General features: G+C 49.4%; 1 protein-coding gene across 1 annotated transcript in view; it reads right to left on the minus strand.

The window, feature by feature from the left end:
• The window catches only part of LOC104537655 (CUB and sushi domain-containing protein 2-like), a gene marked incomplete at both ends in the record, with an annotated part of 85,281 nt that overhangs the window by 21,653 nt on the left and 44,546 nt on the right, over positions 1 to 19,082 (minus strand). Inside the window, 9 exons of the mRNA XM_010180599.1 lie at positions 390 to 559; positions 3,964 to 4,152; positions 6,104 to 6,319; positions 12,278 to 12,394; positions 12,702 to 12,890; positions 13,221 to 13,408; positions 14,117 to 14,255; positions 16,576 to 16,770; positions 18,432 to 18,758. Of these exons, the coding sequence (XP_010178901.1) occupies positions 390 to 559; positions 3,964 to 4,152; positions 6,104 to 6,319; positions 12,278 to 12,394; positions 12,702 to 12,890; positions 13,221 to 13,408; positions 14,117 to 14,255; positions 16,576 to 16,770; positions 18,432 to 18,758 (1,730 nt within the window). The remainder of the gene's footprint in view (positions 1 to 389; positions 560 to 3,963; positions 4,153 to 6,103; positions 6,320 to 12,277; positions 12,395 to 12,701; positions 12,891 to 13,220; positions 13,409 to 14,116; positions 14,256 to 16,575; positions 16,771 to 18,431; positions 18,759 to 19,082) is intronic.

Genomic DNA, 19,082 nt, shown 5'->3' on the forward strand with positions numbered 1-19,082 from the left:
ACTTCACAGCAGAAGGTGCAAAGACACCTGCATTTTTAATGGAGGCAGAATTTGTTTACGTGTCTTTCTGCAGACTGCAGCCCCGAATAACTTCAGCTGGGCTGAAGTGCAGAGGACATTCACCATCGTTTGAGCGCTGCTGCCTAAAATCACACGGTATCTTTTATATATTTTTGAATATATGAATTTTGCTGCTGTCAAACTGTCCGTGCCAGCCACTGAATGACGCAGCCGTGAGTACCGGTCCCCAGTAGCCCCAGTATGAGATCACACTGCCCTGTCCGGGCCTGGGTGGCATTTTCCAGAGGTCAGTCTCAGCTAATGCCATTAACATTTGAGAACTTCACTGCCCATTCGGGCCTTGTTCTCCTTGCTAGAGACAGAATTACCTTGAGGACATCTCCTGCCTCCAGTTCAAAAGTCCTGGCTTTCAGCTGGATCCCCTTTCCCGGCTGGGTCTGGATGGAGTAGATGCACTCGTGGTTGTTGTTGTAGTTTAACGGGTAGTTGGGGGACAGCAGGACACCTTGGGTTCCCGTCACAGACGAGCCACATTCAGCTGTATGGAGACACAAAAGCGCGTTTTAATAACCACACGGATGCTCCAGCCATCCAACACATGCAGGAGACTCCTCCAAACGGCCGCAGATGCTCACTCCTTCCTCACCCATCTGCTAACACAGCCACGGACGCTATTTCCAAGCGCAGTCGGTGAACAAAACTGCACTTAACAGCACTTCTGTCACCGTTAAACCTCAGGTGCCTCATAGGAGAGAGATATTATCTCCTTATACAGGTAGGGAAACTGAGTCACGGAAAGTTGACGTGCTCCAATGCCATCTCGGGACCCCATTCAGAAAAACATCCCCAAATCCCTGGAAAGCCACCACCTGCTTGAAACATCGCCTGTGCTTATGATCCTTCCTGCTTCAGGAACCAGAAGGAAATAAAAACATATTAATAGAGTGAAATATTTAAAGTATTCTTAATACTGATGCAAAGCTCATCCTACACCTATATATAGTACATAAATATATATATACACACTATCTATAGTATATAAAAATCATGGTATTCATTCAGCAGCCAACACAGCACACCACCGACTGCTGCAAACGCCAGAGCTCTTTGTGCAGAAAGCTACGCTTGGTGAAATTTCCAAATAATTACAAAAGATAAAGCTAGGTCTGAATTTTAAAAATCTCACCCCAAATAATTCCCGGAACGCTAAGAGGACACAATTTGACCTTCTTTGTTGTTAATGCTGCCCTCAGCTCTCCAGTTCAGCGCCTGACAGTATTTGCAAGGACCTCTTGTCCCTGCTTTTTTATTCTTCCCAGCTTTGCAGTTAATGATTACATCTATTCCCGTCAAAGAGCGAAAACCAGAGCCCCTTTTGCCTCCCAGTTCTGGAAACTGCTCCAATTTACATGTCTCTGCTTCCTCCCAAAACGTCACTCACAGAGCCACAGCGGGGGCAGGTTTTTCTGCGGCACGGAGCAAATGGACATTTCACTGGGACACAGGAGGATGCTGATGAGGCAGCCCCAGATACTCCCTGCTCAGGGAACCAGGAGGATTTGGGTAGTTCATGGTAAGCGTTTTTCCCTTCTCTGAGATGAGTTTATATCCTATGACTGGATGGTGGGTGCTGGTCTTTTCTCCCAGGTGATGGGGGATAGAACAAGGGGAAACGGCACCAAGCTGTGCCAAGGGAGGTTCAGGTCAGAGATAAGGAGGAAGTTCTTTACTGAGAGGGTCGTCAGAAGCTGGACCAGGCTGCCCAGGGAGGTGGTGGAGTCACCATCCCTGGATGTGTTTAAGGAGCGGGTAGATGAGGTACTTAAGGATATGGTTTAGGGGGTAGACAGGAGCGGTTGGACGTGATGATCTCAGAGGGCTTTTCCAACCGAGCCATTCTGTGATTCTGTGATTCTGTGACTGGTTATAAACTGCCATGATTTGAGAAAAAAAAGGAAATAAGGAAGGAAAGCAAGCAAGCAACCTTTCCCTGCTGCCAGCTGCCTTGTCGGAGTGCCTGATTTTGGCAAGGACCATTGCTGCCTGTTCACTGCATATATCTATGTACATACACACACACACAATCCCCAGCACATGTAAATCTGCCTTGCAACCACCGTGTGTTCAGGATTTTTCGTTACTCCCTGATTAGCTCCCATGTGAGCAAACCATGAGTTGTTGTTTTCTCGGCCTGTTTACCCTGAAAGCTTTTCCGCTGTAAAACACCAGCTCCCCGTCCCTCTGAGTCCTGCTCTGCATGCACGGCTGGGGAGAGCCGCTCCAGCTTGCCCCGAAAACGGCTTTACTAATGATTTTGGTTTTATTATTATATTATATTATATTATTATTATTTTGCTTTTGTGCAGCTCACCCAGGGATGATGCTGGAGACATCACCACTCAGGATCTGCTCTGAAGTAGCAGTTGGTGGGGAGCATCCCAATGTGGAGAGGGGTTGGCCAAAGGAGCAAACCGCTCCTATTTCTCTCCAGATCCATCTCTGGGCCAGGAATTTAATACAAAGCATCTGCGTTGTCTGGCAAAACCAATTAAATCTCCTGTATCTTAACGGGTAAGTCTCCAGTATCCATCCATATCCAGGGTGAGCACAGGGACGCCGAGGACAAAGCTGTCACCCAGCCACCAGTGCACGTCAACGGACGGTGAGGTTGACCCATCACTACCCAGCCACCACGCTGGTCCGGAGCCAGCCGCAGTGGGGAGCTGGCAAATGGAAACCATCCACTCGGTGCTGACGTCTGAGGATGAAGTTTAAAGCTCTGTTACGACTCTTTCTGATTTCTATTCCCCTGATTAGCTTTCTCTGCGCCCTGATTATTATTCATGCCCTGAAGAGGCTGCTTGTCACCGCAGGATGATGCAGCCCCTGACCTCGGTGTTGAGAAACGCGTTCAGCGTGACACGACTCAGCAGATGAGGAAAGCAGACCGGTCCTTGCCGGGATGCTGCCTTTGCAACGGCCCTCAGATGTCACTAACACAGGAAAATCTACCTAGCAGGCTTTGCCAGGGTGAAAAGATGTAAGAGATGTGGTCTGCCTGATGTGAATGAATCCTTGGTGGCCCTGGGGGAGCCAGGCAGCAGCAGAGCACTCAACAGCTTCCCACTTACTAAACTGTACAAGAAAACATGTTAAACCTTTCTACAACGGCCTGCAGCATCCTTTCTGCTTTCTTGCTGTAGCACATTGGCACTTCTGTTGTTTTACACTGATGGTAGCGCCGTGGGCTGGGCAGGGGCGGCTCTGCAGACCCTGCCAGACTCCGGTGTCTGCGGCCCATCTGCATCGGGGACGGCAGCCAGCAACCAGCTCCGTGTGGCAGACAGATCTCTCCCCTCCTCCAGCCTCAGATTTATTTATTAGTATAAATAACGGCTGGAGGGGTTGCAAAAAGGACTTGCAACGGTAAGGAGCAGAGGAAAGGGAAAGATGAGAGGTGCAAGAAACATCTGGAGGATAAGGAAAAGGTAAAAGCCACTGGGGTTTCCCAGAGATATCCATATTAACGTGGAATTTGCATTGCTTGAGATCACCCACCCAGAAGCTGCTTTCAGGTCTGGGCTATTAAGCTTTACAGCACTGATTCAAAGGGAGGACGGCCTTAAAGCCCTGCTGTTTTACAGAACCCATCCCAAAGGGATGACAGCTCTCCCACAGCTGGTGATTTATTCACTTGTACAATCACCGGAGCTCAACCACGGCGCTGGGGATGGGCTGTGGGGACACAGGGACGCTGTTGTGTGTGACCCTGGCTGCTGGGAGAGGGCTGCAGCCCCTCTGTGTGTGTACCCCATCCCCACACACAGTTGTGGGGCCGACAGCTCGCTCCAGGCTCCTTTGGATGCCACCCCATCCCTGCCCACCGAAACCATCCAGCACAGCGTAACCAACCAAGCAAAATGAAAGCACATGACCACCTACCAACACACCTTGGCAGAGGCGAACTCCACACACGCCGTCTCCCCCCCAGGCAGGTGATGCGGGATGCGCCCTCCAGCCGGTACCCGGGGAAGCAGGAGAAGGTGAGGACGTCCCCCACGCCGAACTGCAGCCCCTTGCGGATGCTGTAGGCTGGCACCTCCGGCTCGTCACAGGGCTCCAAATCGTACTCTACAGGGGACAAAGGGACATTTATGGAGTGGCAAGGTGACACCTTGCACTCCCTGGTTCCTGAATATGAGGATGAGGAGGGAGGAAGGAGTTTGGATGCAGCTGCAGCGAAGCTCTGCAAAGGAAGCATCCACACAAGATGTACATCCCATCTGAACCCCACTTGGATTTCACTCTCAATACGAAGCCCCCAGGGTGACACCAGGATCTTGATTTAAACCAACTCCAAACACAGCAGGTCTGGTTTGCTGTCACGGCCGTCTGACAAATGAGAAAGCGACATCAGCGGTGACAAAACACGGCGGAAATTCCTCCTTCTCCCTCTGGTTTAGTCAAATAAAGATGAATCGATTCGGATGGGATTTCTGCTGCCTCTACATTACTAATCCTGAAAATGAATGAACACAGCATCCTGCCTGGGGAACACAGGAGAACATTTAAGCTGCTGTTAAATGAAAGGTCATGTAGCATTATGGCTAATGGCCAAATGGATGTCTTTGACCACAAAATATTTTGAAGGGAACCTGCTCTGAGGGTTATTTTTTGAAAAATAACAGGCCTGCAAAGCACAAAATGTGTACATATGTATCTAAAGGAAGGTAAAAACATAACTGACTCCCATTTTCATTCTGCAAGAAAGAAGTCTCAAACCCCATTAAAAATAATAGTTATCATTAGACAATTTGAGGCAATTTTTTTTTAAGGGCAAAGAGCCATTTTCACCCATCAAAATGGAAGTTAATTGGAAACTTTCTGACTGGTTTCCATGGAGTATCACATGCAAATCCCTGACTCCAGAGGCCAGGACAAAGTACCCGAAACCAGTCCTCTCTATGCAGGTTTAATCTGCACTTATAATGGCTCTGGCCATCAAAGGCAGCGCCCACACTGGCACCGAGCTCCACAATAAAAAGCCATTTTCCCCCCATGCCAGCAGGGTGAATTCGCAGCCGTTGTCCTCAGGACTAAAAGAGATACCAAAAAGAACAGCTCCTATCCAGAAAGTTTTTGCCCATTAACTGGTATTTTCACAGGACAGCTTGCTGGGGCACTCAAGGAGCAAAGGTTGTATTTTCCAAAATGCACCCAGGCAAACACTTGTGCAGTCATTTGTGGGACTTTGGGTTCAAGGACACAGTTAAACACCAGCACTTCAATGGGAGATTCCCCATGCCAAGCTGGTGATTATTTACACGTGGGGTGATGGGTTCTGCACAGGCAAACGAGCCTTTCCTCGAGTCTCTCTCCAACAGCACCACGCACACGCTGCTCTTCATCCACAACGCCTCCAAATCTGCAATTGCACTCGAAGAAACCAGCATTTTGTATAATTAGGCTTGAAGCTTGCAACAGCAGTGGCTTGGTTCTGGATGAGCATCCAAGTGGAGCAATGAACCGATGGAAAAGAGAGCGAGCAGACGGACAACGGGAGCGAGCAGCTCCGCACTGCTCCTTGTCCAAGATGTCCAGATTGCTCTCAATGTCGCCTTCCAAAAGATCCCATCTGGCCCAGCTTCCCGTGCTGGAAAGGCTGTAAAACTACTGCAGTGACTGTCCTCCGATAAACAGAGAAGGAAGGTATCTGGATGGAAAGGGGATAAGCACAAGCCCAAGAAAATGCTCGCCAAAACACCATGAACAGAGCAGAAAAGATGAGGGTGTGAGGAGGGAGAAGGCAGTAAACACCGTTGTAGTGGGGTTTCACTTCAGTGGGTTCAATCCAGTCACCTACTGGGGCTCAGAGCAGACAAAACTGGTGATATGGGGACTGCACCGAGAGTATTTCTTGGAGCACGCTGTGGTTTAATGTGAGAATAATTCACTGGGTTTACAAGACGAGCGGCTGCCAGTGACCCAAATCACGTGCGCTGCATCAGTAAAGTTATTCCCAAGATAGAAAAAGCAGGAAGGAAATTTAAGGGATGAAATCTCCGCCCACCCTTGTCCTTACCTGAGAAGGTGATGTTGAAACCCTCATAGGACATGGAGAAGTCAGAGATGAAGCGGATCTGAGCAGAGAAGTTCCCGAAGAGGCCGGCGCTGAGCGGGGCAGGGAGCCGGGAGCCCGTCAGCTGCTTCAGCGGCTGGGCAAAGCTGGTGTTCTCGGTGATGAGGAGGTAGTCGTGGCCGTTCTCCAAGTGAAAGGTGTGGAAGGTGAAGAAGACGCCTGCAGGGGAGGGAAAACAGAGATGGCTTCAGCCCGCAGCGTTCATAGGGCCCCCTTCGGCCTCTCCTCTCCCTGACGTGACACCAGTATGGATTCCCTGTCTCCCAGTCCATACGAGCCAAACTGAGAAGGAAAAGCACACTGAAAAGAAATGAAATAGATGAAGAATGTCAAACACGGGTACGGTACAAGGCCCAGAACTCAGAAAGGCAGCCGAGATCTTCAATCCCTTTGTACCACAGGAACAGAGGCGACGCAGGCTCGCTCGAGGGATGCAGCAGCAGAAAGGACCCAGCCCGGAGCTTAGAGGAGTATTTTACTTTAAAAGTGCTTGACCTTTAGATGTGTAGCAGGAACAGCAAAAGCTGTAGTTGTGAGGACCTGAAAATAACAAACCCAAGTGATGTTCTGGAAGGGATTCATACCTAGAAAAACAGGACTTAAGCCAAGTATCAAAAAAAAAATCTTCCAGAAGATCAAACGTGCCAGCAGTGCGACTGCAGGGACCCTGCGCACCTTCCTTTGAGGGGACCGAGGCTGGAGAACAACCAGAGCCATCACACCCGGACAAACCTGCGTCCTCGGCCACACACGGCCCCCAGCTGTGACAAGGGCCACGTTGTGCAGCCACGCTCCCTCCCAGCACATCACAGAATCAACAAAATCACAGAATCACTCGGTTGGAAAAGCCCTCTGAGATCATCACGTCCAGCCGCTCCTGTCTACCCCCTAAACCATATCCCTAAGTACCTCGTCTACCCGCTCTTTAAACACATCCAGGGATGGGGACTCCCCCCCCTCCCTGGGCAGCCTGGTCCAGCTTCTGACGACCCTCTCAGTACAGAACTTCCTCCTTATCTCTGACCTGAACCTCCCTTGGCACAGCTTGGTGCCGTTTCCCCTTGTTCTATCCCCATCACCTGGGAGCAGAGATCAGCCCCTACCTCTCTCCAAGCTCCCTTGAGGCAGTTGTAGGTGGTGATGAGGCCTCCCCTCAGCCTTCTCTTCTCCAGGCTAAACAAGCCCAGTTCCCTCAGCCGCTCCTCATCAGGCTTGTTCTCCAGAGCCCTCCCCATCCTTGTGGCTCTTCTCTGAACACGCTCCAGAATCTCCACATCCTTCTTCTAGTGAGGGGCCCAGAACTGAACACAGCACTCGAGGTGCGGCCTCACCAGTGCCGAGTACAGGGGGATGATCACATCCCAGCACATCCCAGCACCTCGCCCCAGTGCCCAGCCCTGTCCTACTGGGAGGTGGATGCTGTTGGGCCTCCCCTGCCCATGTCCCCATCCCAGGCCCTGCCATCCCCTCCAGTGCACGTGGTGGGGAGCGCACACGCAGCCACTGCCGACTGCGATCGGATCTCAGATCCGAAGCGAACCCTACGCTTTTATCCACATTATAGCACCAAAAATAAACCCCACGAACAGATCCAGCTACAGGAAGAACAGGCAAACACAGGGAAACCGTTTTGACTCTGTTTCCAGATTCAATTTCAACAACTGGAAACGTTTTGGTGGGGAGGCTGTGACCCTGCTGCATTTGTAAATGAAGAAGAAAGGAGTAAGGGATTACTGGAAGTCTCCTTCACACCTACAGACACAAAGCAGTGAGTACTCCAGGCTTTTGCAAAAGCCTCCAGCTAGGTGATTTTTCACGCTGGAATTCAGACACAATTAGAAACACTTATTCTCCAGCAAATAATTCCGTCTTTGAACAACTAAAAATGGCAGCAACAGCTTTCAGAGAGCAAAGCAAGGCAGGGCTTGTGGATCAGAAACCCTGTCACATTGCCGTCACACCAAGTCAGCACGCTGAAGCGATGCCTAGCGATAAAAAAAAGCCTCTTTGCATTTATACGGCTCCTTCCGCCCAAAGATCTTTGCGTGCTTTCCGAGCACCACGGGGGAAAGCTCCTGACCCCCTGCTCAAGCTGAACTGGGCTTTACAAAGCTCCTGTTAACCCCACTGAACTCGACAGAGCAAACACGGGCGCTGCGATCTGCTCTGCATCAGTCAAGGAGGATCCCCACCTCCTTGCTATGGCACCACCGGGTTATTTTGCCGAAGCTGGTGACGAACACAACAGGGGCTGCCAGCACGGGGGGGACCCAAGGGCTGTCGTGCTCTGCAACCCATCTCTGCCAAGGTCCGGCATCAGCTGCTGCCAAAGCAACCACGGGACATCTGGAAATAAGGAATAATCTCCTCCTTGCTCACCCATTCATTTCTGGAGGTCGGGATGAGTCCAACTTAGAGACTCATTAAAGCTCTGGAGCATGAGATTTAATATCCAGCCCAACAGTTTTTTGCCAGCATCAAATTATAAGCCTGAATATTCCATTTATCCCGATGTCTACCCAGTTTAATTGTGGAGGTTTATTGGTTGCAATGCAAGCAGTTGCCTTCCAAGAAATGAAGGACAGAGAGGCTGGTAACCAACACAAGGCCTTTCCCATGGAGATCACTGCACTGGGAAGAAGGGGGGCTCATGGGGTCCCCCCAGTTGCCCTGGTCCTTCCCCATCATCATCCCTAAGGCACAGCTCATGGTGCTCTGCTCACCCTCAGTGTCCCAGGCGAGAGGGTTTGTGTGATTCACTGCTCAGTGACGATGGGAAGGGGTCTTGACTTGGCCAATGCCTTCCTTACCTCCAGGTAAAAGTTACACAGAGCCTGACAGAAAATTTTCAGTTCCCGTCTTCCCCCGCAGATCTCCACGAAGGTAGGAAACGTGTAAGAGTTTCCAAATGTTTTATTATTCTTACTGGCACTGTACTCGATTGAAAACAGATACGACTGCTTTGGCCTGCAAACCTGGAGAGACGCAGCGAATACAAAACATCTTAAGTTCTCCCTGTTTATCAACTGGCAGCGAATTTATGCCCTCACCTTTACAAAAGCCAATCTAAGGAAGAGAAGTAACAGCGCTCCACTGAAATCAGCACAGGACCAAGGCAACACGAGCATAATTCAGTCCTGGGGCTGGGAGGGCAGCGCTGACTCCAGGTCCTGTCAGGTAACAACGGCAATCGCAGGACACGGGGCCTCTACGGCAGCAGAGCCAGCTCAGGGCTGTGTCACTGCAGCCACAAGGGTTAATTACAAACTCATTTTAAAGAATTTGTGACTCTGATTAAACCTTTGCTCTCGTCTGAAATCTACTGCGGCACAAAATGCCTCTGCAAACGCAGGTTTGGGTTGGGGTTTTTTTTTTCCCCGTTCTCCGTAAAAGAAACAACAAAACAAATTACAGGGAAAAGAAATCACTCTGAAGTTCTCAGATTAAAAATAATAGTCCCTCTTTAAGCATTTAAATACCTTTAAAATTAAGCTGCTTTCAAACTCAAATTGTACAGCTCGTGAGTCCATAAAGCAAATCAGCGTCTGCAGTCACATAAAAACACCCGACTTGTTCCAATTAAGGGACTCGTGTGCTGGCCACGTGTGAGAGCTTCATAAAGACCTGGGAGGGAAAAACCTGAGACCAGTTTTTAGATGCAGATCACCCCTGTCCGGTCCTGGTTTGGACTGGGAATCCTCTGCTGGACTGGGAGGCTCCAGCCCTGACCTCTCTTCTCTTTTTTGGGAACTGAAAGGCTTCCCAGGCCTGGGACAGCAGCGCTGTAAGCCCAAGCTGTGAGGCATCAATAGGTGTGGGAAATGTAAAACCAGAACAAGAAAAATCAGGTACCACAGCCAACAACTCATGTAAACACATCCCCTGCTCGGAGCAGAGTTGTTAAAGCTTCTTGGTTTGGCAAGCACCAAATTTCCCCAATGATCTCTGAGGGGGTCTCCAAGACCAGGACAAGGCACAAGGAGAAGACCCCATGCTGCCCATGAAGGCGGCAGAGGATGGGGCTCGTGGTGCCTTTCAGTAGCGCCTGGTCTGCTCTCCAAGGACCAAACTCCCCTCGTCGCAGCAGCTCTGCCTTGGGATCGCAATGTTCCCCTGCTCCAACGCTGCGGGAATGCTGAAAGGAGCCGGGAGCAGCTCATTGCAATGCGTTACACAGCAGTTTAACAGCACCACAGCTGGGAGAGCAGAGCACCAAGAAACACGGGATACAGCTGCAGGAGAACGGACGTGTACGTATGTACCTGTGTATATGCACACATGCTCCCACCAACAGCCCAGCAGCTGAACACGTTTCAACGTGAGAAAAGGACAGCTTTGTCCACCTCCTCCTCTGGTTACAGGGGTAAGTGAACTGCTCACACAGAGCACAGGGATGAGGAGAGGTTTCCCTGACATAACACGGCCATGCACCAGCTTATCATAACTGCACCATAACTGTCCCCTTCCCTCGCCCCAACCTCTCACTGGGTTTGGAGATTTCCACACCCAAGCAGCTGACAAGGAAAGGGATGAAAACACCAAACACAACACAACAGGAACGTGCTCCTTTCACGAACCTAAGAGATTCTTCTGTACCAAACACTCAGAGTCTTGCCCTCACCTTTCCAGCACAACCTGAGAGGTGAGGTTAGAAGGTAAGAGGTAAGAAAGACCCAAAACTCTTGTCAGAGCTCTGGAGCCCTGTGCGTTTTCACAACAAGCAGCTCACAATTCGATTTCCTAATATTCACTACCTGCAGTAAGGCCACAATTTTATCAGACAGCTAAACCAGGACCAGCTCTGCAGACAGCTCAGCATCCAGCTCCTCTCACTGTGACAAACACCGTCTGGTTCAGGACAGCTGGATCAAGGGCTGAATTCCTGTGCTAATGAATTGGCCACAGCAGGGTCTTTTCAACAGAACAGGGGACAGAAAAGCATCTCGACTTGTGTAGCCATACCTCCACTATTTGAAAATTCACCGTGTTTCTTCGAGCCTTGCTTAGCTTAGCTGGAAGATTTTCTTCTGATGTTGGCATAAAAGCGCCCAGGCCATGGGAGCTGCACTTTTTTGATATAAAAGAGTGTCGGTTTGCTGCATTGTGCTGAGCTACGGGATAATGCGGTGCCTTGCCGGAGCGCTGAATCCAAGGCAGAGTGGATTAATGAAGAGTGGATTGCTGCTACTCAACAGAATACTTTTCACAGCGTGCGATGGCTCCCTTAATGCACTGTGCTGCTCATTGACAAGTTTATTTGCTGTAATACAAATGGTATTTGCAAAATTGGCTCATGATGCTCCCGTCGAGCTGATATCCGGTATGGCGAGACACTTCCAGAAGAGCACATAAAGTCACATGAAAGGGTTTATACCCTTTGTGCTTTACCGCAGGCAGATACCGACTGGATCAGGAGAAATCAGCCCCTGCCCTTGCACATAAAACTCGCTCTCTAATCCTCAGTGATGCCTTTTCTCGAGATTTTCCTCCAAGACAAAAGACTGGCCTGTGCTGCACCGGAGATTGGACCAAATAGCTCTGCACTTTGCCTCTGCGCTGGCAATACTCGAAGATGGTGGGGAAATGAGAGCTGCAGAACTAAGGCAGAGCTGGGAGAGGAGAGCCCAAGCCCTGCCCCATGGCTGGAAATGATTCACTACAAACTCCTCTTCTCCATCTGTAAAAAGTTATCTAGATGGTGATCCAGCACTGCAAAGAATAATAAGGCTTAAAGTGCTCTCGAGCACCAAATATCACTGAGGTGGTGTCAGTGGCAGCTCGCCCTTTCCTCTGTGTGACATTACAAGCAATACCAGGTACCCAAATAACTTCCCAGAGGACGCTGCCACAAAGGTCTGAAACCAAAGATAATGCCTGGCGCAGGCTCTCAGCTCTGAGGGTTCGATACGTGACCATCTTTCCCTCTTAATCCTCTCCCCCTTAAAGGGATTAAGAGCTGTGACACTAAACACCTCTGCATCTCGTCCAGAGACGATGTTTGAGCGGTGTCAAGAATGGCCAAGCACATGGGTACCCAACATCAGACAAAACTGGAGACTAACTCGGCTTACACCGACCACCATCCTCCAGCCCATCTCTAAGCTAAAGGTTTCTCACCTTTTCCATGTGACGTTTCTATCGTCCACGTGCAGTTCAAGTTATTGGGATAAAAATCAGGGAAGCCTGGGGATAAGATGGTGCCACTGGAACCACGAATGTAACCTCCACATAGAGCTGCAAAAAAATAAAGAATTCGATTTGAATTAAAGAGTTCAAAACCCACCATCAGCTGGAAGAACATCAGTTCTGAATGTCAAAACACAGCCCAACCCATCGAAATCAAACAAAACACACAGATCAAACGTCACCGTGAAGATCACAATTCTTGCTGTGCTTTGGCAGTGGATCTGCAGTTTGCCATCTCATATCTACAGAACCATGCAATGCTTTAGGTTGGAAGAGACCTTTACAGATCATTTAGTCCAACTCCTCTGCCATGGCCAGGGACACCCCCTGCAGATGTTACCTCCTGCATCCTTACCCTCGCAGCTGGGCAGCGGCCGGCTCCACTGGAAGTTGGGCTCGCACTCCAGGGCTTCGCTGTCGCTCAGGGTGTAGCCAGAGTCGCAGCTGAACGTCACCAGTGCCCCCACGTAGAAATCGTTCCCGTGGCGCTGGCCATTCACCGGGATCCCCGGATCCAAGCAGTGGTCGGACTGGAGCTTCACAGCTGCGGCAAACAAACCCACTCGTGTCAGAGCACTCAAAGGGAAGGCTCAACCCCTTCCAGGAGCTCATTCAAAGTCCTCCTGGTTATCCTCAAAGTACTGGAGGAACTCAAATCTTCCTCCTACAATCAATAATATTCTGTAGATGCTCAAATACTCTACAGAAAATGATCAAAAAGCAGAAACTGCTTCTTCCCTTGCAGTAGGGTCCCGCTCTCCAATCAGCCTCACGGCGCTGACTGCCTGGCAAGGGGACAACGCGGCCGACGGGCCCTGATTGAGGCCATTGTGCTGCTGGAGAGCGCGTAATTACCTGAACAGCTCGCACTTACTTTCGTATCGGATCTGAAAGCCTACGTCGGAGTGGCTTTTGTCAGTGGTGAAGAGGAGGTAGAGGTAGTTGCTGGTGCTGATGAGGAACTGGGGCACCTGAGTCCCATCATAGACACCTATCAACGGGGACGAATAGGAGCGGCCGTCGCGCACTTCCAGGGTGTCGTAATTCACCTCTGTCTTGAACCTGAAAGGGACACAGGAATAGGTCTGTGACAAAGCAGCATGGCTAATTTGTCCTTATTGCTGCCCTGAATGTGCTTTAATGACCAGGAGGCAGCACGAGGCTGTACGTTGGGCCCTTTCTACTGCCTGACCTCCAGCTCACCAAGCACCTCACGTCCTTCCCCTCCTACACATTTCAGTTTCATTCTGATCCTTCATCTGCAGCAGCAGCAACAGGCATCTTGTGCTACACCAACAATCACTACTCAGATGTATGGACCAGGGTTCAAGTAAGTGTAACCCTCCTCAAACCATGAAACCCAGGGCAAGCCAAAAGACTCGGCACACCTGAGTCAGGGCAGCATCCTCACTGCTGCTCCTGCCCGGCAGCACGAGCTCGTGGGAGCTCAGCCTCCGAAAACACGTCCTACACACGTCTAAAATAGCACTGCAAATTAGCAGGAGTCAGTCAAAATATGAAGGGAAAAAAAATCACCATCTCCCACCTCTTCTTCTTGTTGAACGTTAGGTGAGTTTTAATGTCTTGGCAGGAGTTAGTATGGAAAAAAATGGAGAGAAAGAGACCCCCAGTGCCAAACACAGCACCGAGCATTTTGTTCCCTTATCCAACAAGAGTGGCTCCAGCTCAGCACTGCTGGAAGCACCCAAAAATAGGCAAATAGGGCAGTTTGAGAGCAATGCAGACAGGGCAGTTTAGGGGAGTGAGTACCTGTCGAAGGTGATCTTGATGGGGTACCCGGGCTGGGCCTCGATCACCCAGGCGCAGCTCAGTGAGTCCTTGTAGAAGCCGGGCCAGCCCGGGGACAGGATGGTTCCGCTGGGAGACGTCAGGTGGCCCCCGCAGGGCGCTGGGGACAAGGAGAGGGACACGATTCAGGTGAGGAGCATCACGGAAACCACAGCGCAACCGGCAGTACCATCCCGTAGCTTTCATGCATTAAGATTTATCGTGTGTTAAAAATAATCAGAACTAAATGAAATAACAGCACTCAATGAGAAACTGCCTTTTTGGCTCAAACTGAAGGTGCAGCAGCCCGCTACTGCATCCGTGGGAGTCAAGAGCCTGACCTTGTGCAGCGGCTCTAAGGGGACAGGGTATAATAATAATAATTATTCGATATAAGAGCAGAGAAAACCGCAAGGTCAGTTTGCATTTCAGTAGCTGCAGGTGCCAGAAAATCTTTCATATCTGTGGTAATTGAGTCATGTCTTTCCTACCGCAAGGGACATCACAAGACTATGGCATTTATTCCGCACCGTGGTCCCCTGTGCCATCAGCAGCAGCTGAAGGCGTCTTATTATCTTTGCTGGAAAAAGGACACTGGATCTGACGGACCAGAAGCACAAAATCCTATAGCCCTAAATAACTGCAATGTTTTGTCCTCTAAAATCATCCAAGGGGATGGAAAAGTGTCTGTTCCTGTGAATTTGTGCCCCCCTGCTCAGCACCTCGCAGGATTCATCACCCAGGGGTTTCTTCACCGGTGCTGGGTGCGCACATCTGCACCCCAGGGTGACATCAGTGTCACCTTCAGGAGCACCCATGGGGCAGATCATGCCCATCACCCCCAAAACACCCCAAAAAACCCAAAAACCTCCACTGCTGAGCTGAAGGAAGCCAGATGAAAGTCAACTGATCTCAACTGGATCCTAACCAATTAATTTTGAACACAAGGCTCCTTTCTGTCCCAGAGCTCCATCATTTCCTGCCAGGACTTCCACCCGTCTTTCAACTCTTTTTTTTTTTTCAAGTCTCTTTTCTTTCCCATTAATTTTTTCAAGCACCAAACAGCACTTCAGATCTATGTACTTCTTCCTCGTTTAAATAGGCTAATTAAAATGTACACTTAACCGAGTGCATACTGAAGGGTGAGTCAAAGAAATCACCACTGTGATCACTGGAAAAAAAAAAAGCACAAGTTAATGGCATAAGGTTATCAAAGCCTCCAAAGAGAAAAGTTGATTAAAAGAGGATTATTTAATGTTTGTTTCCCTTCCACACTTACAGATGCATAAACTGAAAGGCTCGTGCTTGTGAAAGCAATGGAAACCGTGACTCAAACCTACAGAGGTTTTATTGTCAGCTGCTTGCAAAAGAAATATTATACAAGAATATGAAAAAGTTCTTCTTATTGCATACAAGTTACTGAACAACTGATACCTGCTTCAATCTGAGAGACAATGGACTGAATTGGGCCATTTCTGCTGCTCGAACAGTGCCTGACCAATCACTGAACTGGTTTCTCAGTATCACAGTACTACTTCTCACCAGCACAGCCCTTGTTACTCAAATTGTGTAAATACCAGTGCAGAGCATCACTTTTCACTTCTAATGAGCTCCTTCTTCACTTCGCTTTTCCATAGGAGAAGCTCTCAAGGACTAGAAATAAAGCTTTGAAATCTGTATTTCAGCCTTGAATTCAACCTCCCACACTTCTGGGTTGGCTCTCATAGCTGCTGTGCCAAGGAGATGTACATACAACGCTTCTGGCTCTCAACTGCCAGAGTCCACGGGATGGGAGTGATGCACCCCAGCGACACCAGCACACTGAAGGTATTTGTGTGCATACCAATGTTTGCAGCAATGGGTTCACTTTCCACAGTAAAGATCTGTACCTTTTGCCTCTTTCACTGTAGAAATACGATACGTTTTACACGTGCCAAAAATCAGGACAGAAAAACCACCACCACGTATCTTCCGTTCTCCGTTCTTTAATTCCCTTCTTGAGAAGAGTAGCAGGGAGGATTTAGTCACCAGTAAATTAAAGCCTTTTATTATTGTTATTAGATAAACACGTCCTGTAACAAGAACTGAGCTAGGAAAAATAATCCCCATCGCCCACGTCACAGAAACAGGAAAGCGATCCCAGTTCAGTGCTCAGCAATTACTGGACTGGCATTTGCTCCTGAGCAAACTCTTCTGCCAGAGCTACACAAAATCCTGGCCATAAATGAGAACCTGGGGGTTAAGATAAAGTCCAATAGTCCTTCAGCTCTCAAAACCAGATGTCTCTGCCTATACCATGGCCAAAGGACAGCACCATGTACCTTTACTATGGCTTATCTGAGTGGGACTGGGAAAGACAGAACCATCACAATTTTTCCCCAAAAAGCCGCAAGTATCAGAGAGTGCACACACAAAACCGTAGGAAAAATGGCAAAATTTACCTTCACATCTGAGCACAGCGTTGTTCCAGACCACGTTTCCCTCCTTCAAGATGCAGGTGATGGTTTCCGAGCCGTGGGTCCTAATGAAGCCCTCGTCGCAGAGGAAGGACACGGAGCTGCCGAGCTGGAGGCTGTCACCGAATCGCTTCCCGTTGACGGGCACGCCAGGGTCGGGGCATTCGTTGTGCCTGAACGCTGGCGGGGATGGGGGACAGAATAATGAGGGCCTGGTTTTCTTCTCCTCTGCCCAATTTAAAATTCTCAAAATATAAAACTCTAAAAACACCGCAGTGCGCCCATCTGCATAGAGGGGCCATAAATGAACCGTTAATGAGAAAAACTGGAGGATTTAAGGCCCTGTGGTTAAAAGTAAGGGTCCTCTCAGCATGCAGCGTGAGTGACTGCCACACGGTCCCTGACCTTGCTTGTCACCATTACCGGCAGAAAACAAAGGACACACAGCAATTACCTTCCTAGGTGTTGTAAAGTTACACACGGAATTACACAGACACAGCTCTGCCCTTTTCCAGCAGCTACAAACCAGGCCAGGAAACCAATCAAGCCGTAAGTCTACAGCCTTAATTCCCCATTAAGTGCATAATTATGTACTATATCTTCATATGCTGGGAGGTGGTCTTCAGAGATGAGCAGCATATGACAGATTAAAGCCTGCACGTTAATTACACACACATGCTTTTAGTATCGTTAATACACTTGACCAGATTCAGAGGAGCTCTGGATTTCCTACAAAGTATGGTTACCCTGAGAGCGTTACACACACACTGCTAAAGGGGAAAACAGCGGCTGAGCTGCTCCTCGTGCTCCGGTACCCGTCCCTTGCAGCAATCTGTAGTCTCCTCTTCCCTACCCAAGCTGATGGGAAGGTGTCTGAGAGACTCAGGAGCTCCCTTTCGGTAGCTGGAGCAGTCAGAACAGATTAACTCACACATTTACAACAATAAAAAAATCTGCTTTAAAAATGTCTTCGTGCAGGAGAGAGTCACAACTCCCAGCACGGGTAGGGAACGTGTCGGAGACACACACTGAGGGCACCGCCAGCGTTTCTGGAGCGGGATCTAGGACTCAACCCCGTGTATGTGACACTACCACACACAAACTGCTCCATCTGATGAGCCTTCAATCTGCTGTAGTGTGGCAAATGATTTCTTAAGACCTCTGATTTTTTGAAACAGAGGATTTGCAATCATAGCTGGAAAGGCTATTAATTTAGCTGTGCCACTAAAGGCTATTATAACAAAGTCATTTATCAGTTCTGCTGAATAGGTTTCATAATGCTCTTTAGAAAATTATAGGACAATACGAGGATAAAATTACCGTAGCATTCATCGGAGATTTGAAGACTGGACTTAGGTGAAACGTATCTGTGGAATTTTCAATGCTTTCTATTATAAGACACTGCCACATGTTAGCCTTTATCTGCAAAGCCTTACATGCTTTCAGGTGTCAGCAAGCGATGATAGCACTGACTGATGAACACAACCATCGACATCTACTGGCTCTTCTTGATCTGCACCAAGCTGTCCACAAAGCATCATCTCAGCTCAGTGAGCAGAGTGGAGGCACAGAGGGAGAGCAGAAGGCCCAGCTAACGCAGCAGAATGGGACAGCAGAAACCCTGCACAGATAATCCAGATAAACCACTGGGCAACGCTTAAACTTCACTGCCAAAACCTGCGCCATCAGCAATACCAATCCTCAACTACCCAACTGCAAAAGTAATCCCCAAATTTCAGACTTGGGATTTGCAATGGGTTTTAGTGAGATTAAACCTCTTGCCTGTTGGTCCCTAACGTGAATTTACTGCTTGAGAGAAGACGGGGAGCAAGGGCACTTACTGGTGAAGGTGATGTTGAAGCCTCTCTTCTCCATGGAGTGGTCGGTCTGGAACTCCAGCCTGGCTACGTGGCCGCTGCTGGTCAGCGAGGAGGGGATCTGGTTTCCTGAGAAGGTCCCCAGCACCGGGGACTCGGCAGTGCCCCCATCCTTCACGGCCAGGAAATCAAACTGGGGCTCCACGTCGAAATCATTGAAAGCCAAGTGAATCCGGCTCTCGGGCTTCGCTATGATCAACCAAACGCAGTGCAAGCTGCTCCCGTATTCCTCAGGGTAATTTGGCGACAGCACGATCCCAGACGGGGTGGTGAAGTTGAAAAAGCAGGAAACTGCAATAAGAAATCAGCGTCAATCGGGGAGCACAGAGCTCCTACAACGCTGCTCCGCCGCGCGTCCCCCCATCCCCTGAGCTGGGGGATCCCTGCAAATCCCCAACTGCTTCGCTGCTCAGACGATTACACAAGGAAGGGCTCAGTGCTCCATTCACTGCCACACGTCAGTGATTTATTTGCATGGGGAAGAAGCGACTTCAAAGCAGTCTCCAGCTCTGGCTGGGGTTGATTTGTGATTTTCCTGCACTGCCTTCTTTTTTGTTTTTTAAGTATTTGTGCCCTGGGGCTTCTTTTACTGCATGAGGAAAACGTCACACGGAG

This window comes from Mesitornis unicolor, unplaced genomic scaffold (genome assembly GCF_000695765.1).
Source record: "Mesitornis unicolor isolate BGI_N332 unplaced genomic scaffold, ASM69576v1 scaffold16823, whole genome shotgun sequence".
NCBI classification, from domain to species: Eukaryota; Metazoa; Chordata; class Aves; order Mesitornithiformes; family Mesitornithidae; genus Mesitornis; species Mesitornis unicolor.